The 24,540-nt window shown below is 45.1% G+C and overlaps 2 protein-coding genes across 2 annotated transcripts; both read right to left on the reverse strand.

The window, feature by feature from the left end:
• Window positions 1–421: 421 nt before the first annotated feature.
• Window positions 422–6,951, reverse strand: LOC119173450 (uncharacterized). Its single transcript, XM_037424267.2, has 5 exons — window positions 6,798–6,951; window positions 5,142–5,299; window positions 4,095–4,168; window positions 2,464–2,550; window positions 422–673 (listed from the first exon to the last, which is right to left on the reverse strand). Exons 1-5 carry the CDS (start codon window positions 6,909–6,911, stop codon window positions 543–545), a joined length of 564 nt encoding a protein of 187 aa, XP_037280164.1. The 5' UTR covers window positions 6,912–6,951; the 3' UTR covers window positions 422–542.
• A 7,703-nt stretch (window positions 6,952–14,654) lies between these two features.
• Window positions 14,655–23,738, reverse strand: LOC119173449 (uncharacterized). The gene is made up of 5 exons (XM_037424266.2): window positions 23,558–23,738; window positions 19,499–19,653; window positions 18,914–18,987; window positions 16,663–16,749; window positions 14,655–14,900 (listed from the first exon to the last, which is right to left on the reverse strand). Exons 1-5 carry the CDS (start codon window positions 23,654–23,656, stop codon window positions 14,770–14,772), a joined length of 546 nt encoding a protein of 181 aa, XP_037280163.1. The 5' UTR covers window positions 23,657–23,738; the 3' UTR covers window positions 14,655–14,769.
• Window positions 23,739–24,540: the final 802 nt, after the last annotated feature.

The following is a 24,540-nucleotide window of genomic DNA, read 5'->3' on the forward strand; positions in this document are numbered from 1 at the left end:
TCAAAGGTGGAAGCTGTCCAATGTGGCTTTTCTTAGCGTGCACTTATCATTACGTGAATGCCATTTTTTTTTTGAATTTTTCAGTTGCGCGGCCACCGGAATTATCGAAGCTGTTCTATTCTAAGTTTACTATGAATTTTTTCTAAGTTTACTGAGAAACAGGCACCAAAAAGTACGAAAACTCAGAAAGGACACAGGACGAGTGCTTTCTAGCAACTGAAGTTCATAGAAAGCGCTCGTCCTGTGTCCTTTCTGAGTGTTCTGGCAACTTAAGTCGCTAGAAAGTACTCGTACTGTGTCCTTTCTCAGTGTTTGTATTTTTTGGCGCTTTTTCATCATGAGTGTATACCGACATGCGGCATGTCCAGCTGGCAGTCATCCTAAATAGGTTTCTCTTGTGATTGATAAAACAACAGCCAAATTGATGCCAGACGAAAGTGCATTTGGTCTCCCAATGTGTGGACGGTACTGCTCGACGAGAAAAAAAAAAAAATAAATGCCCGCGTGACCAAGCCACATTGCTCCTTCGACTGGTGAAGGGCTCAGAAGGTGCAGCTGTCGTCCAGCAGCAGATAGTGCTTGTCGCCTCCGCAGAGCAGGTTGAAGATGAACAGGCACGAAGGGTCGATCTGATTCTTTTGGCTCTCCGGCACAAAGAGGGTGCAGGCGTTCTCTGCGATGTCAAGGAAAAAAAAATGCAAGTATAACCAGCCTGTCAAGTCCGAGTAAACAGCGGAGCTGCACAAACCAGTTCTTCAACACACGGAGAACGCTGATTAAGATATTTCTTCTTTGGCGCTTTATCGCTTTCCACATTCAAGTCGTTTTCTTTTTTATCTCTATTTATGTTGGCCTCTTTTCTTCTCTCTCTTCTCCGAACCGTTGCAACACTCTCCTCTCCCTCAATTGCCGTTTTTCAACCTCTTGCTGTCGTATATGCTGTGCATGGCTATATAGCCATACGCTATGGTGTACCCTCCTCCTTACTCGTACATCAGTCCTCTTCACCCCCACTTCCCTCTCCTATATACTTGCTAAACTATGATACACAATACTGTCATGTTTTACCCTCTCTCCTCCTTCTCTGCATCGTCTTCAACTCTACATCACTCCTCCTCAGCCTGACTTCCTTTTTATAAACATGGATAGTAGGCGCCGTTGGCATACCGAGGCGCTTGTGGTGACGTCGCGGCGTTTAGGCTCCGCCCAGCTCAAAGCTCACTACCGCCCTCTATGATCAAGCAGCCTGTACCAGCTGCAAAGCTGCCTTCGAGCACAACGCGTCGACGGGAGGTGGACGGAGGCTACGCGCCGCGACGGCCCTACAAGCGCCTCTGTATGCCGACGGCGCCTACCCCTGTTTACAACAATGGAATGGGTCTGTACTATATGCATGGCTGTGCTATGCTATAAGAGCTGTTTGGCCTGCACCTGCTTTCTGTGGCGCATACCCATCGAATTGCCTGAAACGCCGGCCAAAACCTCAAGCTTGAACAGCTCCGCTTCTGAAATTTTGTGGTTGGACGTGGTTAAGTCGAGCTTTTTTTATCCAAGTTCTGAGCGACCACCTGACGACGGAACGTGTCGACGAGAACAGAGCACAGACAGGAGGACCGCTCGTCGACGTGTTTCATCGTTTAGATTTCGCTCTTCGAAACCTAAACTTGTTTCATCAACTAGCCCGATAGTTCACGCTACTAAACCCAGCTTGTCTCAAATATACCGCGGAAGGCACGCTGTGGAAGCGTCTCGTGCGTCGGCGCCCCCGCGTGGCAAGTCGCGGCGCACTGTCCACTTTTTCCTTCGCATTGCCGGCGCGTGAGGCAGATGACAACAGTTGATGTCTATTAGTCTGAGTCTATTAGCCTATAGGTGGTGTTGGGCGAGCGTGCCCGCCGGCTCGCGGCTCTCGCCGACCGATTAATAGGTGTGCGCAGAGAACAACAAACCGACTCCGTGAATGTCCGTTACTACGACGACGCACACGCGAAAGGAAGGGGACAGATTGACTTTTGCTGTATACTTTAATGTCAAATGCGTGCAAAAAGTTGTTTTCTGGCTTTGTGCCTGTAGTATTATAGAGTGATCGTGCTAAGAAAAAAAAAAACGATTAATCGGTAACAAAAAAGATAACGTGGTTTCGCAAATGTTTTTGTGCTTACCGAAAGATTGATTCTCTAGAAAACCCAGTTTAGTTACTGATAATTACTTCACATTAAAAACTAACGTGCGTGTATCCTTGAAAAGCGGTTCCGAGATCTACTAACATTCCGTGCTAGAGATAGAGAGATCGAGACCGCGATACATTTGACAAGTGAAACTAAGTTGCCTGTACCTGCAGTCCACGTCCATTCTTGGCCAAGTGTTGGCCCACGACATAAAAAACGTGTTACGACAAATAGGACAAGGAGCAGTAATGGAATGCAACGTTGTGAGAAGTTGGCAGGTTTTTACTGCACTCACCGCCGGCATAAGGGTTCCTGTATATCTTGCACTTGTCGCAGTCGGAGTAAGCGTTGAACAGTTGAATGGTCGATCCCTTTCCGGGTCCTGTGCACAAGGCGGCAAAATCCAGAGGGACCACAGTTATGAAACCGAAACAATGTGCGCTGCTTAAGTACACGCTCGTAAAGGCGTGCACTCACGCACACGTGTACAGTAAGATTTCTTAGCGTACAGTGCTCACTATCATTCACTCCGTGGATATGCTGCGATTTTTTTTTTTCGTTTCAGTTTCGTTTCGTGTGACCCAGAAAGCCACACGAGCCCATCTACTATTCTTGAAGGCAACGTCACTGAGCGACCACCTGTGAAACCCCTTCACTGTGTTTGTAATTTGCAATGTGCACCTCCTTGTCTTTATATATTTTACTCCCCTCTCCCCACGTGTAGGATAGCAAACCGGACGCAGTGTAGTCAGGCTCCCTACCTTTATTTTATATTCCTTCTCGCTTTGATCCCCTGTCCCTTTCCCCCGGCATAGGGTAGCCAGCATAGCTGCTGCCTGGTCAACCTTTCTCCCTTCTCCCTCTTGTCTTCCTTCATTCCTTCCTTCCTTCATTCATTCTCGCTTTCTCTCGTTTCGGTTTGAGTTTCGTTCCACCGAAAAAAGTGCCGCTATGTTTTTGTTCGGGAACAAAAAGAAAACAAAAACAAAACTGTGCGACCATTTTTTTATTAGCGCGAAAAAATTGAAAGTTTATCAAAAGATGCATATCTTCGAAATCTTAGCACCAAAAAACGAAGATTCGCCGCACTCATTAATCAAAAGAAAAATAGAAAATATGAACCTCAGTGTTTCTCGCAGGTTAATTGCAATTTCCCTGAGCAGGCTGAATTACTTGCTTGAGGGATTGAGCGTGATCTCGGAAGCAGCGTGTCATTGAGTGTGTATCCGAGACCGCTGTTTTCATACAGCAAGCTTCAGCGCCGACAATGCCTTATTCACGGCGGCCTGTGTGACAGGCACACCAAGGTCCACTTGCGTTAATACGAACATCTTCAGTTGCCACTTTTCTAGCTTGTTTTTCGCGCATTTTCAACACATCTTTACTTTGAAAACCCTGACTGATTTTCGCGCCAATAACTCCCTCTGAGATACAATGTTCATGTTGTCCACTAACTTGGTTCTTCCGGGTTGACAACAGTTTCTTTGAACATTAAACCGTAAAAATTTATCTTGCTTTCACTTCGGAACAAAGTGATAGATGATGTTTAGGTTACATTATCGTTCAGATAAACGTTGTTTTTTGTTTTTATTTTTTATTGTTTTGTTCCAAGACACTGTCGCCGCGATTGCTTTTGCATTCCATCTGCACTGACGCAGTATCTGTTAATATATATATATATATATATATATATATATATATATATATATATATATATATATATATATATATATATAACAGACATTAATGCCAGGGCTGTATAGGGGAAGTTATTAGAAATTCGCCTATACATTTCTTGGCATTATTGTCTGTTAGATCTCATTAATATTGTGTCAAAACACGGAAAAACAAGCCCTTAGGTACACACTTCTTTCTCTTATATAATTTGTCAGCGCAGCACAAGATTCGAGACGGGCGAGTGCTCACCTTCTAGGAAAGTGACGTTCAGTGCATTCTTGTGCTGGTATCCTTCAGTGTTGGTCAATGTGAGCCTGTTTCTCCTGCAAAGACAACAGTAATGACTTTGGAGAATACTCTGTTACGGCGAACGCCGATACTCAAAGCGGCCAGGTGCACCAGCGAATGCGATTTCAATCGTACCACCACATTCTCTTAAACGTTTTCTACTGCAAGGCCTGCCGTTTCACGTAACCGTATTTAGTTCAGCACTGTTGTTTAAGTGAGGCCGCGTTTGTGAACTTTTTTCGCCGATTATTGCTATTTTGATGTGTAATTTTCTTTAGGAGGTGGCACTATCAAAGACGTTCTCTGGTAATATGCTGATGTATTACAAAACAAGATACGTTCAGAATATCGTCGCGGAATCAAAACACGGATCACGAATCAAAACACGACACCTGACAGAACAGCTGGGTTGTATATAACTGGCTTAGAAACAACGCAGCATAAGAACGAATATCGTGCTTGTATCAAGAATAAAGAGGGATTTCCAGGATTCTAGATTGCGACTTATACAGAGTAACGCAATCGCAACGAACAGACTGGGTTACTAGTAACCGCTAAAGTGCTCCAAATACGATGCTAAGAAATGAAGATTATCGTCATTATCATCGGGTCGAGGTTGAACGTTGAGTGAAAGGACTTTCTAGAATACGGGGGACGACGTTCAAACTATGCGGAGTAAATCGAAGCCTCACGCTTGACAAATTGCTGCCTGCCAGAACATTCGCTGTATAGTCATATTCACAGAGCCCACACCCAAGGGGGAAAGTGCGCTAGGTGCGCAGCCCCTCCCCCCCTCTCCCCTTCCCACAAAATTTTGATGGAGGGGGGAGGGGGGAGTAGCTAAGAACTTCAGCAAGTGCACCCCATTCCCAACTGAGAATAAGAATTCCTGGCTACGGGCCAGTATAAATTGATATATTTCACGGCGACCAGTGCGGGCGTTGTTCGTTGCACGATTTTGTGCAGGCATTTTTGTAGGAAAGTGAGTAGAGATAAGCGACTGCTCACGCTCTGTGGGTGTGGCCGAACTCGACCACGTTTTCGGTGACGTGACCCTGGAGAGGAGCCGCCTGAGTGACCCGGATACACTTGGCAGTGCCGCCGACGTATGGGTCGTTCTCGAAGTTTCTCAGCATGGCGAACCAGGGCTTCTCGTAAGGGAAGCACTGCATTCAGTAGCGTGCCAAGTGAGCCGAAGGCAAATGCAGGTAACAGCGCACATAAAGCATGTGCTGCACACGTCAAGATATGCAGTGCATTGCAGCTATAACTTGCGCGAAGTTTGATTTCATCTACGCTGGAATATGTGATGCATGGTATCTATCTTAGCAAAAATATCTTAGAAAGAATACATGTTGCTGGAAAAAAAACATTACAGCTTTTCTATGGAATATTTTTCTTTATATATTATTGCAAGTTATTTTAAACGGTTCAAAACACAGATTGGCCAATTGGAAGTTAGTTCAGCATGGATGAAATATTCCGACACTTCAGTACAAGTGCAACACTTCTTCCATTGAAATTATTTTTCCTGGACTTGCCAATTAAGAGTATGATTAGACAATCGTTGTTAGTTACTCAGCTTGGCGAATTGGCATGTTATAGGTTAGCATGAAAGGAATATTCCGACTTTTCAGAAGAATGCTACAACTTTCGCCTTCGAGACTTTAAGCTGGTGTCACTGACTGAAAAGTAAATTAAAAGCAATCTCTGTAAATTACACGACTTGACGGATTCTACAGCATATCGTTACATGCAGCATATGACCCAGAAGAAATACCGTACCACTTCGACATGCCTGGCGCATACGTTTTTCTTAATTATATGCGTCATTATTTTATATAAAGTGCCCGGTTTATTTGGAGCTCCTGGAGCCGTCGAAGTGGTAATTTTGACGAGTTGGTTATTCATACTGTGTAAAAACTAGCACTAGCCTAGGTGGGTCCATCATCTTCCTATTTCTGTGTTTGTGTCATCCAATGATTTTTTTCGCGTATACAGTATATTCGTATCACCGTGGCGGCGTGGTACTAATGAAAATGATGAGGTCGTGGGCTTATTTAGCGTCGAACTTTGAGGAAAGTGCAATGAAAACATGCAGTCTCGATTTCGCGCTAAATACCAAGAAAGTGAGTGACGTTATCACTAATTAGCCTTGATTACCTTATATTAACGTAATTATCAACAGTGCTGACGTAACGCTATGCGAGAATGTGGGTAGGCTTCATGCTGATACACTTTTTTTTAGTTTTATACTCCTAATGCTTCTGCATTAAAAACCGTTTCCCCACTCAGCTTTGTGTGCATATTAAAGAGAACCTCCGGTATATATAGTCTATAAAAACGCAAAGTATAGTTCTGTCAACTATTTGGAATACAAAAAAAACGTGGATTCGTGAAATCACACGGTTGTATCAATATACTGATAACCTTTGGCTTTAGACACATTTCTCAACGCGAGGAGCCACCATTATGTACGTGCCGATGCGAAACCGACTCGAATGCATGCTATACACAAACGTAATCTTACAAACGTGCAATGAGCCAGCAAAATGTCCGTCTTGCGCATATAAAAGCGACTTTAGGCTCACAAGCGTTTGGCCCAAGAGCTGCCTAAACATGCTTGCAACTTCGTAAATTACGAAAGGAATGATGCGGGTCTACCTTGCTTTCATCCTGAAATTGCCCGAGCTCCGGCCTGCGTTCGAGAGGCACCGCAGTGGCGATGGCAGCGAGAAAGGCGAACCCGAAGACGAAACCAATCGACATGGTGCACATCCTCAGTGATCTCAAAACAGACGACGAGAGGCGCTCCACGAGCTCCCTTTTATAGGATTGGGCCAACACATCCACAAGCGCCATTTTATCGTAATGCCCCTCGACTTACCTTCTCAATACTGGTGTAGACCCGATAATACTTTGACCCTGCAGTCGAAGTGAACGTACGCGCACTTTTAAAGAAAGAAAGAAAGAAAGAAAGAAAGAAAGAAAGAAAGAAAGAAAGAAAGAAAGAAAGAAAGAAAGAAAGAAAGAAAGAAAGAAAGAAAGAAAGAAAGCGTGCACGTGGAGACATGTTTAGCGGTCGGTGGCACGCGTGTGTAAAAACATTCCGCGACAAACGACGGTGAAAGGGTTGCTCTGTGCCCAGATACGATGTCTTAGCGTGACGAGGTAGATATCAAACGCATACATAGCCGTGCAACTGCTTCTCACCAATTGCGTGCAGTGAAGCGAAGCCTGTAGCGACTAGAGGCCGCCGATGGTTTCGGCTAATCGAGAACAGCTTCGGCCATTGCGGACCCACTTACATTTTCGTCGGCGTTGAGCGCATGGCGGTTGGAGACCCGTCTTCAAAGTGTTTTTCTTACTGAAATTTTCTCCACGGTGCATTTAATTTATGACGTGAAGTGCTCTGGCCGGACGTGCTTCTTACCAGACGTCTGCACGTACTGCCTTTTACACTGAAATAGATAGGGCGGCAGGTTATCTGACAGAGGAACAAGGTAGCACACGTGGTCACGTGGAGATTCCGAGCTCCTCATCATTCGTGCTGCCAGGTATGCAAATGAACCGCGGCACCGACTGTCGCCCCGACCGGTTTGAGGTTGCCGCTGATGAACGTCTAGCTGTCATTGAAAGTCAGTGCAAAGATTTGCGAAGTTAGTCAACATAAGGGTCACGGCTAACTTATCGTGGAACGTGCAGGATACATTCGTAGACGATAATAACCGGTAAACTGAAAAAATCAAGCAGGAAATATACTCTTTTTTATGTGGTTCTTACAGGGAAAGGAAGAGAAAAGTGAGCCCCATAACTGTCTGCATCAGGTGTGGCACCTCAACAGTATATAGCTGACAAGGAATGGGGATAAGGAGGGATTAAAAGATATATATATATATATATATATATATATATATATATATATATATATATATACATATACATATAAGGGAAAGAAGTGTATACCTAAGGGCTCGTTTTTACGTGTTTTAACACAATATTAATGAGATCTAACAGACAGTAATGCCAAGGAATGTACAGGGGAAGTTATTAGAACCAATGGAATGTAAATAAGAAGAAAGAAGAAAGGAAAGTGGATGAAAAAATAACCAGCCGTGAGCAGGAATCGAACCTACGACCTTCGAATAACGCGTTCGATGCTTTAACCACTGAGCTATCACAGCGGCCTTCACTCCATCCACTTTTTTTGGGTTTATATGTGAATTTAGAAGTAGGAGTGACAGTCAGCGCCATCTATAAGCCGAGCGACGAGTGTGAAAACACTCTTATTCGCATGTTTGGGGTCACGTAGCACGTGAACTTATTATGAGCGGGCAGCTAGACGTGCGTTTAAGCCACGTCGCAAACAAAGCGACCTCAGGAATCATCGTATATATATATATATATATATATATATATATATATATATATATATATATATATATATATATATATATATATATATATAGGGGGAGGGAGGGAGGGGGGGGAGGGAAAGAGATAGCGAGGCGTAGGGACAGCGAGCGACGGAAGTAAAGAGAAGATAGGAAAGATGAACACGGTCGCAGGAGTCCGAGGATGGGGCACCACTCCACGAGAGCTCCTGTCGGCGTCAGGAGATGGCGTAGGGCGAATCCAGTCGGCCAGAGCTACGCATACTCGTCGCGCTGTTCATATAGTTGGTTTGGTTTGCAGCTGGACGTGCGTTTAAGCCACGTCGCGAAACAGAGCGAAGTCAGCAATCATCGTTTCGTCACCAACAATTCACCGGCAGGGCAGTTGATCAATTAAATCAATAACCTCAATAAGCACTACGATAGCGAATAATTGCAAAGTCTGTGTTGAAGGTGCGGACAGGATAACGCAAGAAAGAATAGAACAAAGTGATGGCAAGAAAAAAGAACTCGAGCTTGGTGTGGAGCAAGGAACAGATGCGGGATGCCATGCGGACCAGCAGGTGTTGTACCGACGTATCGCTGTGTCCGATTTATCAAAAAATGTGTTTAGAACAAGTGGGTAACGGTTTACATTACTTGGTACTGTGCTATGGGAGAGCTGAAAGCGGTCCCACGTGACAGAGCAACTTTATATTTCGTTAATATTACTGTCGGCGCTGACGAGCGTACATAAATGCAGCCCTCTAAAGCGCACTAGTCAATTCTGCAATTACATGCGCCGTTTTTCAATAATTAATAACTCTCTCGATCGAGAATTTGTCGACAATCAGCAGTTTGTGATGTGGCAATACAGACTACTATCGAGATGACTTGTTATTTTAAGGTGCGGCATTCAATTTTTACCTGTGTTTGAAAGCATGGTTATACTTGTTCTCTGTAGTAAACGAATTTTTGCGCAGCTGGGTGAGGGTTCATCTCCTTGCATAGAAGGAAGGAAACTGCTACGAGGCAGCATCGCACAGTTCAAGAGAAAGAACGAAGGAAAGATAGAATGATTTGAAGTGATGTGTGGAGTTTAACGTCCCAAAACCACCATATGATTATCAGATACGCCGTAGTGGAGGGCTCCGGAAATTTCGACCACCTGGGGTTCTTCAACGTGCGCCCAAATCTGAGCACACGGGTCCATAACATTTTCGCCTCCATCGAAAGTGCAGCCGCCACAGCCGGGATTCGATCCCGCGACCTGCGGGTCAGCAGCCGAGTACCTTAGCCACTAGACCACCGCGGCGGGGCAAGAAAGAAAGAAGGAAAGTAGGGTAAAAAGAAAAAAAGAAAGAAAAAAGCAGAGAAAGAAATAGTAGTAGTACATCAGGCACCGACATCCTTGGCTTGGCTTCTGAACTTTGTTTTTAAATGCGAAGCATATTTTAGTGAACTTCGGCGAATTAGACCACATCTATCTATCTATCTATCTATCTATCTATCTATCTATCTATCTATCTATCTATCTATCTATCTATCTATCTATCTATCTATCTATCTATCTATCTATCTATCTATCTATCTATCTATCTATCTATCTATCTATCTATCTATCTATCTATCTATCTATCTATCTATCTATCTATCTATCTATCTATCTATCTATCTATCTATCTATCTATAGTCTTATCAATACCAAAATTGGTATGGCATACCATGACTGTATGACGAGCATAACTACTAGTAACAACATGACAATCATGACTTGTATGTCACAAACGTCGTGGTTTACATTTCGTGGTCTTTCTGCTTCCGAGGTACTTTTGTTGACGACGTATTGCAGAACTTGTGCGGCATGACGTAACTGCATGCGGAAATAAGTGACAGACCCTACCGTGGCAATCATGACAGACATGTCATGTAAGTCACTCATGACTACACGCCACTCTCATGGTGTGATCGCGGTCGCTTTTCGGTACATGTGGAGCTAGCAAAATGGCCGTGAGCGACCTGTAACTGTAACATAGTAGAGAAAAGGACGAGCCACCGTGCCCATCGCGAAGCCCACCCGTTGGCATCTTCTTTATTCGAACCCAGATATAATCCCAATGATGATAGTCGCTCGTCAACACCATATTTAACATCTTGCGCGCCCCCACAAGTGACGCATGACGACGAAGAACGCTTAAAACAAGCCCAGGTTCTTTGGACACGATACTAGTCAGCATTTATACGAGTTCTAAGTCGGTCCATATGGAAGAGCCCAGGTTTCCTCGTGCGCCGGCTCTTCCAGTGGCGTTTCGCACGCTTGTTCAAAATGTGTGCCTTTGAACGTGTTCCCCTTGATGGACTTGCGCGGTCGATGAGCCGGTTTCGTTCGCGGGAAAATCGATGATGCTGACTTTTCCACGAGGGTCTGCAGGAGCTATTTCTGAGATTTCTCGATTTCTTGGGCTTGTCTGCAGTCGCCTGGGAACAATCAGCTTTTTCCTTTTGCTTTTTCTAGGCTGTCGCGCTTGTGGTTTTGGTTTTGTCTTGGTGCTTTGCATCTTGGGTAGAAGCAGCTGTTTCATCTGCATTCGCTTCAACTTTGATGTTGGCGGCTTGTTCGAGGAGCAGAGGTTATGTTCTGTACGAAGGGCTCGGTTTTGTGTTTTCGTGGTCTTTTTTCTGTTTCTTTTCGCTCCATTAACTGGCCTTGATTTGCCTCCTTCGGGCACTTTTACGCAGGGCGATGAAGAATTTTATAACTTCCGAGTCGGCCAGCCGTCGCTTAGACGCATCCTTAACATCTCGTGGGTGGTGTTTTGTATCTACAAAGTCTTTCTTTTGAATCATGGGAATGCCTTCCACCTCGAATAACGGAATTGTAGACGTCTTGTCGATAGTTTCACGACTATTGCACGCTGACGACAGTTCTAAAGGCCTGGGCCAGATCTTTGTAGGTAGCGGTTGTTTTGTGCGGGCTCCTTTAATGGTCGTTACTGCAGCCAAGGCGCTTATCGATTGGCTTCCCTTACGTTCAAGATTATGCCCGGAGGCTTACTCGTCTGGCATCTGTGCTGCACGATTACTTTCCAATAGACTTCGGCTGGATGGCGGTGACGCAGACGCCGAGAGTGCCTTTCTTTCTGCTTCCATTTTAACCTGTTGTCTTATTGATGTTAAATGAACCTCTCGACCCTTTAAGGTTTCCGCGATCTTATATTCTGCTCCGACCCTTATTAGAATAATCTGGCGCTCGTAAATATCAGCTTCCTTAGTCTCAGCTCCCAAATTATCGATATCGACTGTATTCTCAGCTTATTTGTCAATTCGTCTGAGTTCCTCATACTGTTCAATCAAAACTCGGCGAATACGTCGTAACTCACCGATTGGTGGGCGATCCAATTGCCGAAGACGTTCGGTATCTGCGATGACTTGCGTGACGGCCGTGCGTGTTTTGACTCCGCCCTTCGAAGAGGGCCTCCATGATCCGATCTAGTGTCGGAAATGGGATACATCACTGGCCGGCCGTGTCACGAGGCGAAGCTGGAGTCAACATGGCATTCATCGCAGAATGTTCGCACAGCGAAGATGCGGGAATCGTAGAGATGCCATCCTTCACAATTTAGGACACCCGTAGGGTTAGGCTCGCACATCAGCTTTACCCACGGTGGCTTCACAAAAGTCCTCGAGGCTACGACTGCGGTCGAAATTCGTGAAGTCCGCTCCATCGCAAGTCCGTCGGTCCTTCCTCCCGGGTTGCACGGCACCAAAATGTAGAGAAAATTTAGGACGAGCCGTCGTACTTGTTCTTGTTGCCCTTCATTCGTGGCTCATACCCACTGGGGGTTACCGGCCAATAATTGAGTGGTCTTATAAAGTATTATTTGATTTTAGAGTTCATCTCTTCATTAAACAAACCCAGATTTAATCTCAATGATTATAGTCGCTCGTAAACACAATAATAAACATATAGTCATGTTTTACATGACACGCATGTCATGATTATTATGTTTGGACGTGTTATTTACCTTCGTCGTCTACTCACGCCACGTAGTACCAAGTTTGGTATACGTTGACTTACCGAAGTGGCCGGGAATGCGCTATGAGCGTAGCATGTAGTCATCTTTTACATGACACGCATGCCATGATTATCTTGTTTGGACGTGTCATGTACCTTAATCGTCCGTTCGCGTCATGTAATACGAAATTTTGTACATGTGAAGCTTGCGAAACGGCCGCGAATGCATCGTGAGCGTGGCATGTAGTCATTTTGTTACATGACACGCATGTCAGGAGTATCATGTTTGCACAAGCACGGCCACCTGGATCACGGCGCGCCCAATTCAGGCGGCCACGGCACAACTCACGTACCTTCGTCATTCATTCACGTCCCGTAATAGCAAATTTGGTACATGTGAAGCTAGCGAAATGGCCATGAGCGTATCATGAGTGTAGAATGTAGTCATGTTGTTACACGACACGCATAAATCATGATTATCATGTTTGAACGTGTCGTTTACCTTCGTCGTCCGTTCGCGTCACGCGATACCAAATTTGGTATATGTGAAGCTAGCGAAATGGCCGCTAGCGCATCATGATTATGGCATGTAGTCATGTTGTTACATGACACGCATCTCATGATTATCATGTTTGCACCAGACGCATACTTTTGTCATCCATTCACGTCCCGCAATATTAAATGTTGTAAATGCGAAGCTAGCGAAATGGCTGTGAGCGCCTCATGAGCGTAGCATGTAGTCATGTTGTTACCTGACATGCATGTCATGATTTACATGTTAGTGTCTGTCACTTGGGTTCGCATTGCAGTCGTGTCATACTATACCAGTTTTGCAACATGTAATGGAAAGACACTACTGCAAGAGCACCAAGATCATGACATGTAAATTATGAAATTTATGAGATATGTGTTACAATTTTCATGTTATGACTAGTCACTTATGCTCGTCGTACAGTCGTACTATGTCATACCATTTTTGATATAGATCTCATATCTCATTACACAAACGGCCAAGTCGTGGGCGCCTTGACAGACAGACAGACAGACAGACAGACAGACAGACAGACAGACAGACAGACAGACAGACAGACAGACAGACAGACAGACAGACAGACAGACAGACAGACGGACGGACGGACGGACGGACGGACGGATAGACAGACGGACGGACGGACGGATAGACAGATAGATAGATAGATAGATGGATAGATAGATGGATAGATAGATAGATAGATGGATAGATAGATAGATGGAAAGATAGATAGATGGAAAGATAGATGGATAGATAGATAGATGGAAAGATAGATGGATAGATAGATAGATAGATAGATAGATAGATAGATAGATAGATAGATGGATAGATAGATAGATAGATAGATGGACGGATAGATGGATGGATAGATAGATACGTTCAATCTCGCCGCAGTTCGCTAAGATATGCTTCGCATTTAAAAACTGGTATGGTATCACATGACTACATTGCGAACATAAGTTGACATAGGTGACAGGCCCTAGCGTGGATTTCATGACGTGCGTGTCATGTAAGAACATGACTACGTGCTACGCTCATAATGCACTAGCGGCCGTTTTGCTAGCTTCTCGTATACGAAATGTGGTGTTACGTAACGTCAAAGGACGACGAAGGTATACGACTGGTGCAAACATGATAGTCATGACATGCGTGCAATGTAAGAGCGTGACTACATACCACGCCCATGTTGCGCTCGTAGCCGTTTCGCTAGCTTCACATATAGCACATTGGGTATTACGTGACGTGAATAGACGACGGAGGTAAATGACACGTCCAAACATGGTAATCATGACGTGCGTTTCCTGTAAAACATGACTACAGGGTATACACTCGTATAGCGCGCTCGCGGCCATTTCGCTTGCTTCACATATACTGAACTTGTTAATACGTGACGTGGATGGACGACGAACACAAATTCCAGGCGCAAACACGACAATTATGGCATGGAAGTCATGTACGGCATTATTTACGTCCGCCTCGTAAAGTTGTGGCAATTTTGAAGTGACATATCAACCTTCCTCATTCGTGCTTCGCATATCATCGATTCCCACTGTACGTGGGACCTGCCAATTTTTTTAATAGAAAAGAAGGGGCCGTGAGCGTACAGCGGGGAGTAATGCCTTTATTGGATGCCAAATGTACGGAGGCGGAGACCATACAGCGGTACAATGAACGCATAAATGTTTCATATACGTCGTGCCGGATCCAGGGGCAAGCTCATTTGGCCTTGCAAGTCTCGTCGTAGACGGTCTCGTAGTTGCTTCCGCACAGCAGGTGGAAGATGAACTTGCACGAGTGGGTCAGGTTGTTCTTCCTGTGAGCAGGTACCAGCAGCGAGCAGGCATTCTCTGCGAATAAAAAAGAGGGGCAGAATCAATCAAAACGGTTCCTGTGATCCATGCGTAGGCCTGGAAGATTTTGTCCAGACAAGCCGATGCTGCCTTGCCTCGCACGACCGTCGTGCGCGGTCAACTGATATCACTTCGTTTTCTGCATTTTTTCAAGCGCAGATAACACCACGTAACTGGTGAAAAAGCGAGAAATCTAGATAGACTCAATGTTTCAGTGCTGACGTTGTCTACGCGCTTCATGAAGAAGTAAGTGGTGAGGAAAAGATTGTGCCCGTATAAAGGGTGCTGAAGACGAGAAAGGAAGTGCCTCGGCTCTGAATTCGCAGTGATGAGCGCTCCCCTATATAAGGGCTATTCAAACATGTAGTCAGTCCTACGGAGGTCCAAGTGGAGCGGCTTTGGATATGGAACCGTGTATACTGTGTCTTGATGTGATTGGACATTGTTGTTGACACTCAGAAGGCGACTTCGTGTGTCAGCCTCTGAAGTGCCAACAGGGCACCGTGATTCAGGAATGGCAAGTGACACGAGAAATCGATACGGTTGACTGGCAATCATCTTCGCTGGCTTCCATCACATTTTTTTTTATTGAAGCCTTCAAGAGTCTTATTTCTTTTGCCCCCAAATCCTTCGTCCACGGAGCGAGAATTCTTCTTTCTCCGTGCCCTCGTCCCTCAGCGAATGCTAAACGCTTATTATTATTATTATTTCTTTAGGTTTGTCACTGTAACGACGAAACTTGAAGCGCTCTAAGAGTTGGCTGTCTTTGACAAGAGTGAAAATTGTCAAGCTGGCATAATTTAAAAAAGAAATACTTTTTAATCCCTAGCAAATTTAATTCACCTCAGTGAGCTTTCATTTTTTGTTGTTGACGAAACTATAGATTTAACTAAACAATTCGCTGGTCCAATATCGAGTTTGGCAAATCTAGATTGATCTGTAGTCACATTATAAAGTGGTGCGTGGTTGCGTGCGTGGTTGCATGCGTGCGCGCGTGTGTTAGGTGCTCCGTCATACGCGAATATTGACCGCCGGCGCCAAAGCAAGTGATGCAGAAAATTATAATCGCGCGATGACGTAACAAAGCACCAAAATTAGTGATGACATCATTACGTCACGTGACGTCAAGCGATGACGTCATCGTGGAATAGTCTCTTGGTCAGTGGCGGGCCGATCACTGAGTCTGTACGAAAACAGTTGACGTGCTGGAAGCTTTAAATGTCTTCGATCATGGAGGCCAGGTAAAACGACGTTAGGAGCAGAAGTTTGGGAGTTGACTACAAGACTTGTACTTTCATTTTCTTTTTGATCGATATCAAGTGATTGTTGTTAGTAGTTATGGACTATTTCTTGCATGATATCAAACTTAATTTTTTGCTGCTTTTTACTTTCATAGTATTGCAGTTTCTGTTGTATATTTCTAATTGCACATGCACTAGCTTATATAGCTATGGGACCATACAGCTTGTGCATATTTTGTATATGTGTCATTACTGACTAATTAATTACTGACTAAATAATTTCTGACCGAGTGGCTAACTATACAATACTGCCTAATTAATTAGTAACACCTAATTAACTATATATGTAAATAAATATTGCTCCCCCACCCTCCGGGGTGAGTACCCCGGCAGGCGGGGGAGGATGAAGAATGCATCCACTGAGAAGGAAAAGCGGCATAGTAGACAAGCTCTTTTGTAGTCAGCTTAGCTGAGAAACACAGCTTCTTGAGCGAAATGCAAAGCGCGGTTGACCTTACCGCCAATGTACGGGTGCCTGTAGACCTTGCATTCGTCACAGTCGGAGTACGCGCTAAACAATGAGACGCTGTGGCCTTTCTTGGGTCCTGTAATGAAAAACATGAGGATCATTTCATTAAAAACGCTCACGTAGCGTGCACCGTCCTTCGGACATGATCACGTCGTGCAATTTAGAGCGAAATTAACTACCGAAAGTACCGCTTCAACTTATTATTCGATGTACCTGTACAACCCCCCCTCCCTCACAGGTGAGAAACAAAAAGAAAACTATGCCATGTGGCAAACATGGTCACCATCTGGAGTAGTATAATGAATAAAAGAAAACGAGGCTGAACGAACGTCGTTTTTTTGTTTTCACATGCGCCCGTGTTAAAGTACATAACATTTACGATTAATGCTTACCAACTAGCTCAATTTTCCATCGGTATTCTATCATATTCACGATTTATTCTTGCGCTTCGCATCACCAGAGGTGGAGGAGGCACTGCAGGGACTACAGGACAGTTGGGGCGCGAACTCACGGCAGGCACTGCGCCATGCTCCCGACCGGGTTGCAGAAATTAGGTGCCTTTTCTCATCTTCTAACCACTATACCACCACCACTCACGGCGGTGTTATTCACATCTTGCGAAGTGCCAAAAAAAAAAAAAAGTTAACATTCACATAGGATGAATAAGGAAAATGGCGGGACGGTGACAGAAAGACTATAAACGACGAACAACTCAAAGGCATATTTCATATAACCTTGCATCATCTTATGTTTTAGTCCTTTTGCCATGTTTCGGCCTTTTTCTTATTCATGCTATCTGAATTGTTGACCTTTATTTGACACTTGACAAGATGTTAACGAAACAGTCGCCAGTTTACGCACGTAGGCACGTGTGCTCGGATTTGGGTGCGCGTTAGAGAAACCCAGGTGGTCGAAATTTCCGGAGCCCTCCACTACATGGCGTCTCTTATAATCATATCTTGTGGTTTTGGGACGTTAAACCCCACATATCAATCAATCAATCAATCAATCAATCAATCAATCAATCAATCAATCAATCAATCAATCAATCAATCAATCAATCAATCAATCAGTTAATGCACCAACTGCCTTGTAATCTCTATCTCGTCCCCACCTCTTAATACGAAGAGCAAGAAGAAATAGTGAACCACCAACTGGCCGAATTCATGGCTCTGTTCGGTACAGCAGGTCGCGGGTTCGATTCCCGGCTGCGGCGGCTGCATTTCCGATGGAGGCGGAAATGTTGTAGGCCCGTGCGCTCAGATTTGGGCGCACGTTAAAGAACCCCAGGCGGTCGAAATTTCCGGAGCCCTCCACTACGGCGTCTCTCATAATCATATAGTGGTTTTGGGACGTTAAACCCCACAAATCAATCATCAATCTGTTCGGTACAATGTCAAAATATTGCCATGCTGTCGAATTTGTCGTCTTGTCAGTTCTGATTGGTTGGCTCGTAGAATCGTGGCTTCCTGCTCCTTTTGATTGTCCTGTGACACGCGTTATTGAAGCGTAAATGTCAAGGAACGTTCATCCCGAGCGTGAAAAAACTGCAAGCGTTGAAGCAACAAAAAACTTTGGGCAAGTAAGCGCGCTCGTGCCGCGTGGCAACCACCAACCACCACCTTATCTAGACCCGCCGCAGTGCCAAAGTAGTTATGCTGCTCGACAGCTGACCTGAAGATCTCGGGATCGAACACGGGCAGCGGAGGCTGCATTTAAATGAAGGCGAGACGGCCCGTGCGCTTAGATTTAGGCACACCGCAAAGAACTCCAGATTGTCAAAATTCCCGGAACCCTCCAGTAGGGCGTCCCTCAATCATGGTCATTTTGGCATGCAAAACCCAAAATTTGATATCATTACCACTGGCACTCAGGTTTGCTACATTTATCCCTTCGTCGTAGCCTTACAATTGGAAGCTTTAGATGGCGCACAATGTGGAATTTAACCTCAGGTGCACCCCTAGACTATATGGCACAAGTTCCAAGTACCTTACTTACGACATGTCAAGGTACGACCTATAGTAATTAAGCTTCATAAGTGACATATTGTAATCGAAATCTTCCGTAAAAATCAACTATAGCGGTGGTTTATGTGTTAGCTCTGAAACCACAATAGGACACGCCCATTCTTTCAATGTCATTTGCATTTCTTCACGTATAATGCTCCGGAAACAGCATCACTCCGCGCCACTGGCTGCGGTATGTGATTGTGGTTACAGTTCGCAAGATTTTACGCTTACCGTTAAGCAGAGTCACGTTGTGCTTGTTGTAGTATTTGTATCCCTCCGTCTTGTGCAGTTCCGTCGTGAACTCCCTGTATAATGGAAAGAAAAAAAAATGTATTTGACAAGTTCACATTGGCTTCCAGTCCCTCATATCGTGTATAAGTAATCCGCGCGAAAAAAAAAAAACACGCAATATTTTTTTTTATTTCCTTCCCGAGCAATGCACGTGCCCTTTTGTTTACGTCATTTCCGTGACAGCAATATACGTTCAGTCTTGGTGGACGCTGGCGTAAAACACCTTCGCGTTAAAAACAGAGCCGTGAGTATACCAATGAGATTTTTCGAACACACATCACCACGTTCAGTTGCTCGCCATATTTGTCGTGGTGCAATGTTTAGTGTTGCTTTGCGAAACACGAGGGTTCGGGTTCGATTTCCATTCATAGCGGCTGCATTTGGATTAGGGCGAAACGAAAGGAAAACCATCCGTGTGCTTACGTTTAGGCGTTAACGTTAAAGAGTTTCGCAAGCCCCTTTCCCTTCAAAGTGATAGTATGTTTCTGCCCTTTCGCCCTTAGCCGAGCCTACTAAGGTACTCACAGAACTTGTCCGGTGGCGTCCTTGAGATGTGCGTGTGCAGTTCCGTTCACAAGGGGCTTGGTCTGCGCTATGTAGGCGCACTTGCCATCGTCGAGGTACGGGTCATGCTCGAACGTCCGGTAGACTACGTACCAGTAAGTCTCGTACGGGAAGCACTGCACAAACAATCGGCAAATGCATAATCAAGAGTGTTTCTCGAAACGAGCCCTGACAAATGCGAGAGAAAACCCGCGGGCATGTAACTAACTGAAATTTTCGTCAGTTTATATGTGCGTGGATATCATTAGACAAAGGTCCGATACGGCCATCGGGGCTGTCCGCCTACTGACCCGAAGGCTGTGGCGTCGATTCCTGGCCGTGACGGACGTATTTTGAGGAAGTTCGAGGGAGTTTGAGGTTCGTGTGCTTGAATACGTGCAGGGTCGAAATTTCCTTCCGGACTCCTCTACTGCTACGGCCATCATTAATTATATTGTTGTCTTGCGACGTAAAACCCCAGAAGTTACTATTATGATTAGATAGAGAGTCTATAAAGGCAGCATTGCTGTTATAATAGCTCATGATTTACGTCACAGCCAAAACTACAAATGATTGAGCCATCGCTGGCGAACATTATTAGCCATCATTCAGCCAACGTTAGCCAGTGTCAACCAGTGCAGGTAGCACGCGAGCAAGTACGGTAGGACAAGACATCATCCGTCACGGTGAACGAATTGGCGTTGATCGGCGGTTGAGCACGCGGAGGTATCATCTCACGTACAGAATACATTTCGATGCTAGCACGTTTGTTCATCGTTCGCACCGAAATCTCCTGTGGTGGTGCCACGGATTTCAAAGTGATTTCTCGTATTCTGGCCGCACCGGTTTGGAGAAATTTCCTGGCGTTTCGTACGTTAAATCTACGCCTTTCTCAGAAAGCAATGCATTTCAGTTTCATCGACTTGGAACTGCGTAGGCCCTAGCAGACGCCGTCAACATCATTGACGTTGCGATGGCTGGTGCGCAAACTTGTAGGCGGCGTTTCCACCCACGTTTTCTCGCTCGCCAAGCGTCTTCTATAGAAGCAAGCTTGGTGCTTTTAGTATCGCGAAAGGGTAGTTTACTAATACGGGATTTTTTTCCCGTTTTAGTAACCCTTTGATATGCTAGCTATCAATGTATCTGCAAAGTGTACGTACTTATGCTTGACCTCACGTCTTTACTTATAGACTATAATGAGCTGCATTGGTAAGTGTATCTGTTAAGGACACACAGGCTTGACCAACGTTACATCTTTACTTATAGACTATAATGAGCTGCATTGGTAAGTTGCGCTAATCTGCTTGAAACCTTTAACGCCAGAGAAGGCATTGGTAAGCCAAAGCTTTCACATTCAATTAACCTTGAAGTAATCAATTTTGACAGTTGCGACACAGCTGCGGTTATACTTGTTTACCAGTAAAGTGGCGCTGCTGTGCACAATACCGTGATTGAGCCAGAGGCTAAAATTACGCGTGCCTTAAAGACATTTTCTATGCCTAAAAAGGTCGAGAGAACGAGACACTTTTCCGAAACCTGACGTACAGCCGTCAGCACCTTCAACACTAACGCTCCGCCGCGTGTCCCGCAGTAGTTTGATTGACTCTGACACCAAGTACGTTTGGGTTCTGTTTCCAAGATGCTAACCATACAAGCCGACATACTATCCAAGCCTACCGAGGTATTATCTCGGCAAAAGCGCTCAGCACTTCGCGGCTGGCATCAATCAAACTAGCCCAGGCCACGCACGCGTCGAAGTGTTCGTGTTAAAGGTGCTGACGGCTGTACGTCGAAATGACGTATCGACTCCGAGGGCTGGTCGCGGAATTCGAGGGAAGGTTGTCTTTTTCTTCTAATCTCAAGTAGTAAACAACATTTTTCTAGTAAACGAATGCAAGCTTTCCTGAATATATGTTCAACCAGTGAAAACAGACGTGCACCTTACACGATCGCGGACCAAAAATCATTTAAATAAGCTGCCCTAAAATGTAATGAAGGTCCTTCATAAAAAAAAAAAGAAGCTTTGCACATACAACATGGTTCTACGCTGTCATCTTTAGGCATATATTTTCAGTGAGCGACAAGGGATGACATAAACCGTTGCTTGCTTTAACGGAAATTGATAAAGTACTAAAATATAATCATTGCAAAACCCACTTCACGCAAAAAAAAAGACGTGAGCGTTAGACCTAAAGTATTTTCATGCGTCCACTGTTGTTCATGGGCTGAGCACAAAAGCTACTCTATTACACCCATCTCATAGTTGATGTGTCTCTAACCGGAAATGATGTACTCTTTTGTCGTGTGTCACATAATAAATGAGAACACATTTGTAGTAATTGTCCTTTAAATCAAAGTATTGGAATGCATGTGTAGCAATGACATGCAAAGTTGTTTCAGCTTCACCACAACTCAGCTGAATTTCTGTCTCAAGCAGTCTAGATAATATGTGCATTTACCTTACCAAGACAACGTCTATGCTGAAAAAGCATATATTAAAACAAAAAATACCACTTGAAAGTTGACAGTCGGCGCTACGGGTGATTGTTTGTGTGCCTTTTCCCGTTCTCGTCTTTGGCGCTGTTCTATATGTGTTCAACCAACTATAGCCGACAAGTCCGCCCTTCATATAGCTCTGTAGGCTTTGATGAACGAAAGCGCTCTTGTCTAATCATATGTCTGTTCATATATAATAATTACACCTGCGGTTAAAATGTCGTTATCTTCAACACATAGTAAGGCGACTGAAGGGGTAGTCAGGCGTAGATACCGACCTGAACATGTCCCTCTCAACCACCCCTTTTCTCAGTTGCATCTTGAGATTGCCCTTTCTGTACTGGTGTTTCGTGGCACCTGTCAGAGGGCCATTCAATTACCGACTTCAATCTGTTGCAAGCAGTAAACAGTGCGTAAATACAAGTGCGAACTTTGATTCTAACAATGAAAGAGGTTGCTCATCCCTCTAAGTGTACATACAATTCGTTGGGCGTCCATAAGAACTTCCAACCAAGGCTGACAACATCTCGTTCACATCCTGCTTTTCTCTATCCTTGATCCAGGAATATAAAAAAAAGCTGCGCTTCCGACAGCTATAGGCGGTGGAAAACGGATGATTACGCTCCCTTGCGGTCCTTGACAGAAAGGGTTCGCTGTGCATGCTTCAGCTAGCGCGCCTCGGCAGTAGGCAAGCTAAAATTTTGCAATAACCAACGTTGTTATCTGGACGCCCTGATTCAATGTGAACGCCTCCATTATTCGGCGAGTCCAATTGAGCTAAAAATTAAGCAACACATGATGATTAGCAGCCGTCGCTTATGGCTTATATAAGTCATATAATGCCCACAAACAAACTTATAGTTACGCTCTCACATGTTATACAATACAGGCCTTGGCTGGAGAAAGGCGTTGCCGCTGTTCACGCACGTATGTAGAAAGTTATTAGGCTAGAAAAGTTTGGATATGTCAGCCACGCGTGATGTCGAACAGATCATTAGTGAAGGCAGAAGGCCAGTTGACTAAAAAAAAAAACAAATATAGCTTCACTCTACTCGCGCATCAGTATCCGCCTCAATGACTGTATCTACTATAACGTTACCAGCTGTGGTGGTCATGTAGATATACTATGATTGACTGCTGAGCAGAAAGTCGCGGAATCGAATCCCTGCCGCGGTTGCCGCATTTAAATCGAAGCCAATTCCCAGAGGTCCGTGTGCTTACACTTGGGTGTTAAAGAACCGCAGGTGGTCCAAATTCACGAAGCGCTTCACTATGGCGTCTCACACAAGTCATATACCTTTATCGATACCTAAAACCCGAACAATTATATGTGTGGCGTTTTGCTGAAGAGGTATCGCGTTAGTTTACGGGCTGTAGTGGCCACGTTTGGATGGATGCAGAATGCCAAAACTGCTGCTATGAGACCCAGGAGGGCAAAAAAAAAATATTACCAAACCCACTTTCTATCGCCCCTTCCACAGTTGCAACGTTGCTTCGGGACGTTAAAGAATACGAATCAAATCAAAACTAATCAATCAATCGTACCTCGGCCTCGTCCTGGTACTTCCCGAGCTCCGGTTTCGTCTCGTAGTACAACGCGTTGGCAGCGACGACGAGAAAGGCGAGAGCTAGTAGGCACCTCATGGTTTGTCTTCACGACGGTTCTGGCACGAAGGGTTTCTTGAACGTTTACGACAACGGACACTCCTCGCACTGACCACTTCGATCGGTCGGCCTTTTATACAGAAAGCACAGCGAGATCGCTTTAATAAAACCCGCCCTTCCCTTCCCGCACCTCGATAAACCACGCCTGTCGCAAGCCTCGTACAGGATCTCTGCCAAGACCCGGAGATGGCGTTGTAATGTATCACCCGCCTACCTTCGAAGCTTATAAGACGACGAGCGGAATTAAACCAAGGAAACCGTACATCAAGTGAAAGTCGCGAGCCTGGTGTATTACGTAACTGCGCCGACATGCTTTCCCTTTTTGTTTCTCGGCCCAATGCTGCGGAAGAGGATGGAAAAGGTGCAGGGCCTCCCGCACGTGAGGAGGACGACGGACGGGGAGTAGTGACCTGCTCGCCCGGCTGGCCTCGGCGTGCAGTGCACGTTGTCAACGCCGCTAGGATTCGCGTCGAGCGCTTGCCGGTGTTGCCCTGTGGCGCGATGATGTCGCAACTAGATCTCGTTTTTTATATTATTTTTTTTTCGGCACGGACATCGTTACGCCTTCGTGGCCAGACCAGTCCTAGCCTCAACGGCCGGCCCTCCGTGCCATGTGCGGAAGATATTTTTTTGGCTGTCGCGTGGCCATCGCCCTCAGAATTGGAGGAGAAGGAGGCACTCACGCTTTCCTGCCATCGTGGACGACAGGTACACTCCTTCTTTTCTTGTCTTGTTCCGATCGAGAAGATCAGAAAACCTGTCCCTTCTTGTCGGCGCGACGATGATACTCGCCGTTTTTGCGCCGGCCAACGTTGCAGAATGCAGTGATGCAACGATGAGAGAGCTGCTGCTGCGATGTGCTG

Source organism: Rhipicephalus microplus, chromosome 5 (assembly GCF_043290135.1).
Source record: "Rhipicephalus microplus isolate Deutch F79 chromosome 5, USDA_Rmic, whole genome shotgun sequence".
Taxonomy (NCBI): domain Eukaryota; kingdom Metazoa; phylum Arthropoda; class Arachnida; order Ixodida; family Ixodidae; genus Rhipicephalus; species Rhipicephalus microplus.